Raw genomic sequence first — 12,333 nt, forward strand, 5'->3', positions numbered from 1 at the left:
ATCAATAAAGCAATAAAAAGAAATGTTAAGGATTCACGATTATGAAAACCACCCAATGCCCTTTAATTGTATATAAAATGCTATAGCAACCAACAAGTATGAACCGCACGCTCAGAGACTATCACCGGTTAAATCCGGAAAGAGGTAACTGTTCAAAAAGGGCTCCTAGTTGTGACTTCTTTTAGGAGCTTAATTTCATAACAAAAGTTCGTAAGAATACCTTGATCAAAGCTCTAAAAGAATATGGTAACCTTAATGCACTTGTTTTTTTTTTTTTTTTTTTAGGAAAATCTTCGTGAAGAACACCTGGACTTATTGCCAAGTCAACTTAATCATAAACAACAATAGAGGAATCATGTAGTCAATCATTCTTACAATTTCATTCCAGGTAATTTTTTTGTTCTGAATCTTCAATATTCAAAAGGCACTTTAAATCTTTACCAGTTAAGATAAAATTTAGGTAGAATTTTTTAAGTAATGTTAGTAGTTTTATTTTTTATTTTTATCAAAATTAAATTTTTTACTTTAATAATCTATGACGGCCTTAAATGTGAAGCTTTTACTAATGTAAAATTCTAATTTTAATTACAAAACAATACAAATAAAATACTTCAAAAACTGCACCTAAATTTTATCTTTTGAGTTAAACTAGGCACACCCAATTAATCAATTAAAACTCTTCACACACCAAAACTTTTCCATCCACAAATCTCAAACCTAATCCTTAAGGAAAACTAAGGTTTTTATCACTTGGACTTGCAAGTGTTTGATTCAAAATTCAATCCCTAGTAATTTGAAATAGAAGAATCTAGACATGGCAGATTGTAATTCTGTGATCTTGTAAGATTCATGGTCAAAAGTCAAAACTACTTAAAATCATAAATTACAAACTTTACTCATGTCTAATCACTAACTCTACGATAAGCAGTTCCAACTGATATGTGCAATTGTGCATCCACCAACCACATGACCTAAACATGGATCCTGGTATATTATATATAGAAAGTTTATCTAATTAAAGGCTCTCAACCCAAAACACAAGCTATAGGAGCTATACACTACGATTATCCATGAGTCAGAAACTTGTAAATCATTATCCTCTGCTTATACTACCACCCCAGGGCTTCATCTTGTTTTATATACAAGGTGATTCCACCTTCAGGTATAATCAGGAGAGAAAAAAATTCCCCATTTAGCTCTACCATATATTCATGTAACCTGTATTGCTTCTGCTGCATCAAGTTTTGGTTCAGAACAATCAAAATTTTCCTCAAGGTCCTCTTCCACATTGTCAGCGTCATCATCATTGTTAGTAGTGTCACCCTCACTGCCACTGCCAGAGTTATTATCTTTGTATTCCTCAACGACACTAAGTGGCTTTCTATCTTCATTAATATTGTCAGCTTCACCATCAAGGCCACCATCAGAGTTGTTATCCTTGTCTTCATGAATGGCATGGAGTGGCTTCCCCAAATATGTTCTCTTCATCGGGTCTTCAGGTGCTTCCAAACCAGATAATTCTAGCTCAATCTTTGGAGCAACTTCCACTTTGGCAATTGATGATGATTTACTTTCTAATATTGCAGAGCAATCAGACACAGATCCATCTACCACTGCAGAATTAGCAGACAGCCTGATGCTGGAGCTGACCTTCGAAGATAAATAGCTGCAAATGTTAGGCTTTCTTGGTATATCAACCCACCTGTTATCAATCCAATCTCGGGAAATCCGAATGTTCTTCTTCTCAACCATTAGGAACTTATCTTCACCTAAATTGAAAATCATGTTACCAACCATGAGATGCCTAAGCCAAACAGACATGATTCACAAAATCATGGACTGTTTATCCATGAGCCAGTGAAATATAGCACAACAAGTAAACAATTGCATGAATATTATATCCTACCAGGGGAATAAACCTGCAGGATTTCAACTCGACAAACACTGACTGCAGTTACGACACCTTCCCACCATCCATCACTCCACCAGGCATCCACTGGTGTGCCAATCTCAAGAGTGTGATCTGTAGTATATTTAGGAGGGCATGGTCGTACTGTCAAGCGGCCTGAACATCGCATACCCAGTTTGTCAGGAGCTGCCACTCTAGATGCAGGGACCCATTCCTACACACGTTAATAACAACAGGGCTGAGAACCGTACTCTTTCCCTAGATTTGCCAATTGGGTTCCATAGACAATTAGTGAGATGATTGGACTTTTCAGCCCAAAAATCACCACAATCAGTATTTCTATTAGGTTAGAAAAAAGAGATAGATAAAAAGATACAGTGAGAGAAAAAAAATTCTAAGCAATTGCATACCTCTAGTTTCTCTGGTCCATCTACATCCAGCAAATCATCATACTGGACCTTCAGATGCTTCTGAGATGTACTTAAGATTTTACAGCTAAACCAGCATCCCCTAATTCCACTATCTTGACAGAGAACCTCAACCTTTTCATCGACTCTAAAAGACAGTTGAGCTTTTGGTCCAATAACCGTAATACCCATTGTTTTTCTTGATAGTTTCAATTTTAAACTTGGGTATTTTGGTTCACATTTTGCCATTTCATTTATAGGAACAGAGATTTGCTGAACAGAAGCATCCTTTTCAAGTACTTGACACCCCTTAGAGCTTCTGTTTCTCTTATTGCTGGACCTCAAAGGACCATCTTGAGTGCAGTTCTCATCATCTTCTGTGTGCAACTTTTGACACTTCGCCTTTCTCTTTGAGAGAATAGGACTATTCAAACAAGAAAGTATAGATTGGTTACCATATCCACGCAACTTAGTAAGTGTGAAGGGCTTAAGCTTATTGTTTTTAAACTGCCTGAAGCATGTATGGATCTCAGATAAAGAGGTATGGGGCACAGCAGCCAGATACTTCTCATAATGCTTTGGAGTCAAAACTGTTGCAGGACCATTGACACACTCAGCACTGATCACCTGAACATGAGGTGTGATGAAAACCTCTCCCTCTTGCAGATTCAGTTGAGGAATCACGTGCTTAACTTCCTGACCATGATGAAACCACCGTACCTTCACCTTTTTTTGTTTCTTCTTATCTTCATACATATCTTCCAGGTAACCAAGGTAGTGGTTTTCTTCTTCAGCCATAATATATACAAATGAATGAACCTAAAAATTAGAAGAAATATCTTGAGAATCATAAAAATTAACACCCCCCCCCCCAAAAAAAAAATGTGGGGAAATAATTGAGACATAATGACAAATGAAATAATTCTCTTACATATATGGTTGTCCCATTCCTGCAAAAGCCTGGGTAGTGCTTCAGCTGTTTAGCACAAAACCAAGCAACCCCTGACCATTCAATATCTGAACTATGAAACTTCAGTTTCCTAGAAATCTGCAGTACAAAAAACAAAGTCATGGTGAAATAATTATATAAAAATAAAAAGGGAAATGTATAGAGATGGATTAAATTAGTTCTCATTTCTATACCATTTTATCAGGCAAAATTTCTTTATTGGCATTGATTCCAGCTGTTGAAATCTTGAGAGATTCCATTGCTAGTGCTGAATCATCCAGCGGCACACCTGTCACACAAAAATTGGGATTGCTGAGAACTTTTCTTTCCATGTCTACAGGAAAAGCTGTTCAAAAGGGATTGATAGATCAAGTAAAGCAAAAAGAACATGACAAACAATAAAAATATCCACTAGATAAAGACAAGATTCAACTAGAAAAACTGGTAGTTCAGTTTGGCATCAACAGCATTTTATTTGGACTGAAAGACTGCTCACTGCAATTCAGTTGTAATGTTAGTTAATCTTTGGTCCCTTTTCACAACAACTTCAAACTATTGGTCTTCTCAGTGTTTGTACCTGAGTAAAATACACTTCATACTATATAAGGCATTCATTTTAAGTTCTAGGAACAACCAAAATAGTGAATCTAGTGGGATTAAACCACAATCTTGGTGAACAGAAAGTCCCTATGCATTCTGAACCAAAAATTAGGTTTCTAAACAAATAGATAATGCAATGGGAAAAATGCCACACTGGCATGAAATATCAAATTCATCAACATCAAATTTATTTTGTTACAACAAAATTGTTAATAAATAAATTCAGGAATCAGATTGGACATCAATTGCCCAACTCAATACCTTAACTGTCTTCATAGAAACACATAACTCGAGACAATAACAAATTTCATACTAATCGATCAAAGGATACTGCATAAAACATTCTTGCCATGTCAAATTAATGCAGGCTCACATCCAATTTAAAAGAGGAATATACAAGGACAGCTGTGTGTATGAGGACCCCAACAACATGGGGCTTGTGAAGGGTCAAAAGTATGCAACCTAACCCCAATAAAGGGAGCGGCTTTTTTTTACAATTATCACAAGGCAGCAACCTTATCAATGCATCAAGGCTCAAGCGAAAAGAAAATCGATAGATTTTAACAGAAATGCTAATCAATCAGCAGAACACCAAACACGATCATACCATCCTTAATGAGTCAATCTTAAGCAAAAAGAATGAAATAAAAAATGCTAAATCTACAGATCTAAAACATTTAACAGATCACAAAAAATGGCAAAGCCTAGCACTAAGAGAAAAAGAAATAAAGAAATCAATTTGCCAGTACCGATTTCTTCAAGCACCAGAAATCTGGCCGAAAAAAACATCATCTTTCTCTCAGCAATCTCCATTCTCTATAAGTGTGACAGCAATATCAAAGAAGCAAAGGCATGTAAATAAATATTAAACAAAATCTGGAAAAACAAATATGCTAAACCAACGATTTAGAGACACCTGTAACTTCTTTGTTTTTTCAAGCAGGGCTGGGGCATAGGACGGTAACTGACGGAGTGTGGGGCCAGTGCCAATTAGGCTACAAGTCCGTTACATGTAATTTTGTGCAATGTAACAGCTTCATAGTAACACATGAATACGGTTGCGTCAAGGCTTAAAAGATATACTTATTAATTTTTTCCTTTCTATAGTGATTTAAATGTGAATTCTATTGCATTAAGTGGTTGTGGGGGCCAGGATGGTTAGAGAGGCAGATTGAGGCCAGTGCCACTTGAGCTACATGCCCGTTATTGCATGTAACATGTGAATGGACTTACAAAGGCTAAAAAATATATAAAAGAATTGCTTTTGTCCTTTCTGAGGCGAGTTTAATGTGAATTCCTATTGCATTAGGTAGTCGTGTAACTAGCATGTGGTCTTTCAATGGCGAATGCTCAAAGTTTTAGATGGGACTAGTATTCTTTGGGCAGGGCTTGGTATTATGCAAGTAAATATAGAACAAGTAATCCATAAGGCTTGCATTAAGAAAATCATATGATATATTTTACATCTGAGTGGTTTCTCAACCCTAGAATCCTAATTTTGTTATTACTACCTCAACTTCCTGATTCTTAATCTTAATTCGGTCACAAGGCTCATGCTTTTTCTGCCTGCTCTGCTTCACAAGGGTAGCTGGCAAGGATGTGATATAACTTGCTCTTCCTTTCAATCTTCATAAAAATTGTTCAAGTCATAAGGGCCTACTTACATCTTGAACCCACACCGTTTCCAACCACTTGTAGAACTATAATGTAATATCATAATTTATATTACAATACCTCGTAAGCCGTGTTCTCGAGAAAGGAAAAAGAATGAGTATGTGATGGTTAAAATAATGTGCGGTTTTATACATTATATTAGCAAAATGACATCCCAGAATCCAGAATAACAGACCAATCATGGCTACTCTCGTATTTATTGACTTACCATGAATACAACAGCTACAAATGCTAACATGGTGATTATTAATCATCCGGTAATAGCATATTTTACCTTAATGTAAAAGATATCATATAAATTCCATAAGATGGCACTTAAGTAACATAAATAAAGCATTTAGTGCGGTAGCAATGCTATTTTAAAATAAACTAGTATACTCTATTCCAATTGGATTTAGCTCCTCTAAAGTGTAAAAGTGCGGAAAGTGAGAACCTATCAACGGTTCATTTGAATTTAAGTATTTTATAAATATCATTAACTAAATAATAAACCACTACTTTCTCACTTTATTCATCTCCTCACTATAGAGAAGCAAATACATTCAAATAAATCATCAAAATGCTCTAATTTCGAAATTTTTTTCACCCATCAATGTAAGTCCTCAATATGAAAGTCCAAAGACAGCATCCCACAAAAAGGGCGTGTATAAATATAATGTTCACGTAGGCAAGAATGACATAAACAGTACAATTCATACAGCGTAGGCTCGACCAAAATACATGAAAAGGTAACTCATAGGAAGTGCAGCTACGCAATCATAATAAGTCGTGTAGCTGTCAGACAAGAGCACAAGAAAACAGTTTATGATCAACAACTAGCAACAACCAAAATTCATCCCTCTATGTGGGGATAAAAAGTTAAAAACCTACATGACAAATCCCAAGAGGCAAAAACCATGCACAGAGTAACTTGATTCAGCACAACATACTCATCCACAATTAACATTTCTCAGAGACAAATCATCCAAGAAATGAAACACACGAAATTGAATACTCAAAACCAAACTACCTGCATGATGTTGTTGACGATTTCGCGAGACCAAACAAGTGAGCCAGTCAACAACCTCTCTCCTTGCCCTCCATTTACAAGCATTGATGGATTGTGTGGATCCATAAGCCTGCAAGAAATTATCAGGGACAACATACATCATGTGCCTCACACTCCTCTCAGTCCCCACAACAGCAAGCACTGAATTCCCCAATGCATCCTTCAAATAGAAATGAATCACTCGGTTCCCACGCTCCTGGCATATCACTTTCTCCTCCCACGCTACAAAAACAGGACCAACTTCTCCACCAGACATTCTCACTAACCCCACTTCACCACCCCACACACAACAATGATGGGTCGTTCCTCGACCAACTCAAATTGGACAAGGAAAAACCCTAAGGAAAAGCCAAACACCGCTCCCAAACTCAAACCATTGAAGAAGAACGAAACCAACAACAACCCCACAAAAAGAAAGAGAACCCAGAAAGTAAAAGGGGATCAAGGTCAAGAGAGGGAAAACAGAGCGTAACCCAGAATTGGGAAGAGAGAACGGGGTTCAAATACCGGAAGTGAAGTCAAACAATGCCCCACAAAAACGAAAGTTTCAGCCGCAAAAAAAAAAACAAAAAACAAAAAACACAAATGTTAAACTGCATTCATCGTACTATGTAACGAGGAGTGATAAGAGGTTGGTGTCACAAAACGAAACTGAGACTTAGCGAAGTGGGGCAAGGTGGGTTCAAATGAAAGGGTGAGAGTGAAGCGACCCAGAGAAAAAAAAAAAAAAAACTTTTTTGGAGGGTTAAGAGTTTTTGTTAGGTCCCTTTTATTGGGTAATGGAGAAAGGGTTGCAGAGAGAGAGAGGAGTTGGTGTTGGTGTTGAAGCTGCTGACTCTTTACCTTCTCTTCTATTCTCTGCCATGTGGTGATTCAACATTCCACACCAGAAAGGAGGAGAAGGAAGAGCAGAACCTCAAGGGTATAACCGGAATTTTAATTCTTTCTCTTTGAGGGATATTCCGGTGTTGCGCATGCATTGTACCTTCATCACACGTGGCCTTCTCAGGGCTTTCTGCACGATTCTATTTGACTTCGCTCCCCCATCATGCTTATGCGGGTGTACTCTATTCCGTTTACCATAATAAATCTGTTATATTTTTTTATCGGCGTCAATTTTTATTTATTATTTGGGTGTTTTAAAATTAAACCCTAGCCTCCACTCTCATTATTAACAACTTTATGGTTCTAATTTTCATCATCATTATCACTTCAATATCAGTTTTATTCAATTTTAAATGAGAGTATTAATAGACGAGTATATCAACACTTCAATTTTTTATTTATTTATTTATACTCCTTAGTTCTTAACAACTTTTAATTATAATGTCCTTTGACCCCATTTGAATAATTTTAACTCAATGATTCTTACTCTCTTCTTTGTAATTTCACTTCAAACGTTTATAGTTTACACCTTTTTTAATATTATTTTAAAAAGTTTAATATATCATTATTAGGTATGAGTATGATAGAAAGAAATGGGTCGTGTGTGAGAAAAAAAGAAATGAACAAAAAACTTCATAATGGAATGCGATGAAGAAAAATTGCTATATGATACAGTTTTGAAATTCAAAAGTTGGTTTCTTTTTCTCAACTTTCATAATTATATTTTACAACTGAACATTCTAGTTTTTATGGTTTGAACTGTGGAGAACCCGAGTTCCTCCACAACCGTGCCTGAGAATCGGGGTATATTCATTTAAAGTGAATATTATAATAAAAAATATTAATGTAAACTACATTTTTATTCGATATTTATAAGGTGAAAATGGAGTTATAAAATTATGAATTTAGGAAATTGATAAAAAAAATATTTATAATTATTTAGATTCAATTATAGGATAATAAAGGGTGGCGTCACAATATATATTTCTTAGCGTAACAGTAGAATTTAGGGTGATGCGGAATCGTCCTCAGAATCTCGTTTTTTAAGAATTTGTATAGTGTATACGACGTTGTTGGAGGATACTTGAAGCATTTTGTATGTACAATTTTTTATAATAATATTTTAGATGATAAATAAATTGGTATATAATAAAATGTTGGAAACTGAAATCTATTATAAGTATTAAAGCAAGTTGAGCTTTGAAAAATTTGATGAGAACCCAATAAAGAAACGACAATAACAATGTTTACGAGGGGGCATGTAAGGTGGTGGGTTCCACACAAATGGTTTCCTTTTACTCAACAGAGGGCAATGAAAGATAAGGCACGAAGAAGATAAGGTTTGGTGTAATTGTTGGTAGTAAAGTTGCTGTCATTACAACACCCTCATTTCCATCCACAAGATGAATATGGCTTTAATGTGAGTGTGAGAAGATGAATTAAATAGAACATGATGAAAGAAAGACAAGGAGCTTCTCATATTCTAATTAAGGCCCTTCAATCCATTGTTCTACTCCATTATTTGTAAAACCCATGAATTGAAGCCCTCACTAACCTCAAATGCACCTTCAACATCTCATCATGAGTTCCTGGAAAATGGAATCTCGAGGTTTGTGTCTTTCTAGGGCCTTGCTTTTGGGCCCTCACTCATCAAGGCCCGTCTTTCCAATACTGCAGTATTTTTTTTTTAATCTCAGGTATTTTCTATAAATATTTAATGCCATTATATTTATTAAAATATGAAATCCAGAATACAAGTTACACTATAGCACATTTACAGCCAATTGATCACGTCTCATTTCAGGTATCTCTAAGGCAATATTAATAATAAATGTGTCCTTTGTTGTTTTGTTATGTTCATAGCTCTTCATCCATACTCTGGGAATTTTTTCATTTTTATTTTCTGGGTTTCCTCAGCCTCCTCCATACATTGGGGAATAGTTACCTTATAACAACCTTGATGATAGAATATAAAAGTACTATTACAATTATTGATTTTAAATTGACAAATAAGATTAATGTGTAATAAAATTTAAATTTATTAAACCACTTTATTTTCTGAAGCATTTCACTCAGTGAGTCAAATTAATTTACGCATACAATCTTGTTAAGGATAATAGTTAAACAGTTAATTAATAGATTTTTTTATTAAAAGTTAGAGACAAATAGGAATAAAAATATATTGAGTCAATTTGAATTTTATAAGACTTAAAATTGGCCTAATTCTTAAATGGAAATTGCTTTTTATACCTTTTTTGGGGGTAAGTTTTTCTTCCTAAAATCATGATAAAAAAGAAATGAGAGATTGAAGGATGAAAGTGTTTGATCTTAGAGAATGTTAAGGTTTGTGTGTAGAGCATTGCAATCCTGTCAATGGTGAGTTGGACACCAAGAAGATTTCGTCCTAGTTGGCATTGACATTGAGTGGTTAAGTTAACTGATTGATTTTTTAAAATTGAAAAACTGTTTTGAATTAGGTAAACAATAATGAGTACTTTTAAATCACCTATTAATGATTTAAAAGATAATAACTAATAAGAAAAAATGTTGATTTTTATGAAATACAGTTTTTTTATTCTTTATTAAATATTCTTAAAATGTATATTAATAAAGTTTAAAATTTGATTGAATGCTTAGTTATATAGTCTGTTTAAGTTCATTTAAAAAAAATTATCTATGTATTAACATATCACCATAAGTACTATAAAAAATACATCAATATAAGTGAAAACAGCAATCCTCAAAGTTGCCCACAATATCCATCGAGTTTCCAGTTTTAGAATTTATCAACATACTGTCCTTTATTCTTATTTTGGTTGGTAGGATCCTCTTTTCGAGAATTGAACTACGAATTTAATTTTGATGTATCGTCAAAAAAATCTATTAATATTTAATAAATATAATTTTAAAATTTATTATTACAAAAATTAACATTTTTCATCAATATAACAGTATAAAATTAAATAATACTATAAAAAGTCTTCATATTATCAATGTATTTTAATTGAATTATTGAATTAAATAGTGCTATGATTTTTTTGGGTCATCAAACAACAATCATATGATTCAATTCATTGCTTGTAAAATACTCTGACTGGCCCTATAACTATAAGGTAGTCTCTGAAGCCCAATGGGCTCGGAATTCCAGATGTTTGGTTTGTCAGTGAACTGTATGCAGAGCAGCCCACGATTATATTAAGCAGTTAAAAAATAATCTTGATCATAATTACAATTTGCAGATAAAAAATTAAATATAGTTACAACTTGTAATAAACCTTTGCCATATCAAAATTCAAATGACAATGTTAGTTTTTAAAAATATTTTAGAATATTTTTTTCATAAACTATTGAGCGCCTCGTTTGGAGAAAATGTCTTATTTCTTGGTCTTAACTTCCATTGGCTCTCTCATTTACTATTAAGATGTTGAGAATTATTTTAGATTTCATCTACAAAATTTTATTGTAGGATAGTCTTGTCTAGTAAAATTTTTTCTTTATTCGAAATTCATCTTAATAATATGATTTTTTTTCTAAATTTTACTACATTCAGTAGTTTTATATATTTGCCGATTTAGAAATTATATTTTATTTATCTTAAAAATATAAATTAATACTCTCTTTTCTATTTTACATTTTCTGGCTTTTAGGTATCTCCATATTAAATAATGTAAACATAAATTATTCAAATTGACCTTATTATATATTTTATCAACCTTAGTTAATTATTAAATAAGCATGTGATTTGATATCATGTACACAAACACAACTGCTTCATTGCTTATCAAATAATCACCAAAATGGGTTATTTTCATTATAAAAAAGGTTATCTATTAATAATTTAATACCAGATTGGTTTTTAATAATATATTTTTTTAATGAAGTTTAAAGTATCATTATAAATATTAAAATTTCATACTCACAAAATAATACACTATATCGATAAATAGCTTTACTAATGCAAATCTTAATATATACTATCAATATACTAAATGTATATTAATAATTTTTTTAGTTAGATAAATATTTTATTAATATATTCCAATATTTAATGATTGTTATTTATTAATTGTTTATATATTTTTATTGTGTTGGCATCCTCGAGATGCTTAATTAAATCCCTTGATGACTATGTTTATAATCCCCCTGATGGGTTAAAAGAAATAACCAGTGATGATTGATACCTACATGCACAACTTTTCAAATTAGATATAAAAATTCTTATCGTAATGCGAAAGCCATTTAACATTATTGATATGTGACGTCAAGGCCATGAATATCATATAAATACACAACTCGATGCTCAGACACGTAAGACCCTGGCTGTTATACAAAATATTGTGTTTGTACAATATAAAAAGGAAAGATAAAAATATAAATATAAAGCTAGATGATTAATATGATTGAGAAAAGAAAAGAGAACAAATATTAAAAATCATATTTTAAAATAATTTTAACAAAATGTTTTTAATAAAAAATAAAAAATAAAATTTGTTTGTTTCTTTAATTTTCAAAACTGTTTTTAAGATAAAAAAATAAATAAAAAAACTTAAAACAAAACACTTTAGAGTGTATTTTTTATATTTAAAAACTGAAAATGAAAAATTATTTTTAAAAACAGTTTTTAAAAACTTAGATTGGCAAATAAGTTTTTATTATTTTTTTAAAAGAAAAAAAGTATATGTAAAAAGAGAAACAAACAAGTTCTACGAATACACTTTCTTAAAAATATATATTTTTAAATTAAAATATTTATTTTGTAAATAATTTAAAAATATATATTATTGTAACTTGTTATAAAATTGATAGTAATAAAAAATATTAAAAAATGTGTTATCTATAAAGTATTATAAAAAAAGATAAT

General features: G+C 32.6%; 1 protein-coding gene across 1 annotated transcript; it reads right to left on the minus strand.

Annotated features, from left to right (window-relative positions):
* Positions 1–540: 540 nt before the first annotated feature.
* Positions 541–7,529, minus strand: LOC113868886. Its single transcript, XM_027504861.1, has 6 exons — positions 6,549–7,529; positions 3,460–3,554; positions 3,248–3,364; positions 2,320–3,135; positions 1,907–2,123; positions 541–1,769 (listed from the first exon to the last, which is right to left on the minus strand). The coding sequence occupies exons 1-6, from the start codon at positions 6,841–6,843 to the stop codon at positions 1,210–1,212; spliced, it is 2,100 nt and encodes a 699-aa protein (XP_027360662.1). The 5' UTR covers positions 6,844–7,529; the 3' UTR covers positions 541–1,209.
* Between the last annotated feature and the right edge of the window lie 4,804 nt (positions 7,530–12,333).

The sequence above is a fragment of the Abrus precatorius genome, unplaced genomic scaffold, assembly GCF_003935025.1.
Source record: "Abrus precatorius isolate BTA unplaced genomic scaffold, Abrus_2018 Scaffold10, whole genome shotgun sequence".
Lineage (NCBI taxonomy): Eukaryota > Viridiplantae > Streptophyta > Magnoliopsida > Fabales > Fabaceae > Abrus > Abrus precatorius.

Coding starts and splice junctions, on each gene's coding strand:
- LOC113868886 (XM_027504861.1), bottom strand. CDS start 6,843: ATGTCTGGTGGAGAAGTTGGTCCTGTTTTTGTAGCGTGGGAGGAGAAA. Junction 3,365..3,459: donor AAATTTTGCCTGATAAAATG/GTATAGAAATGA, acceptor TTTGTACTGCAG/ATTTCTAGGAAACTGAAGTT. Junction 3,136..3,247: donor GGAATGGGACAACCATATAT/GTAAGAGAATTA, acceptor TCTAATTTTTAG/GTTCATTCATTTGTATATAT.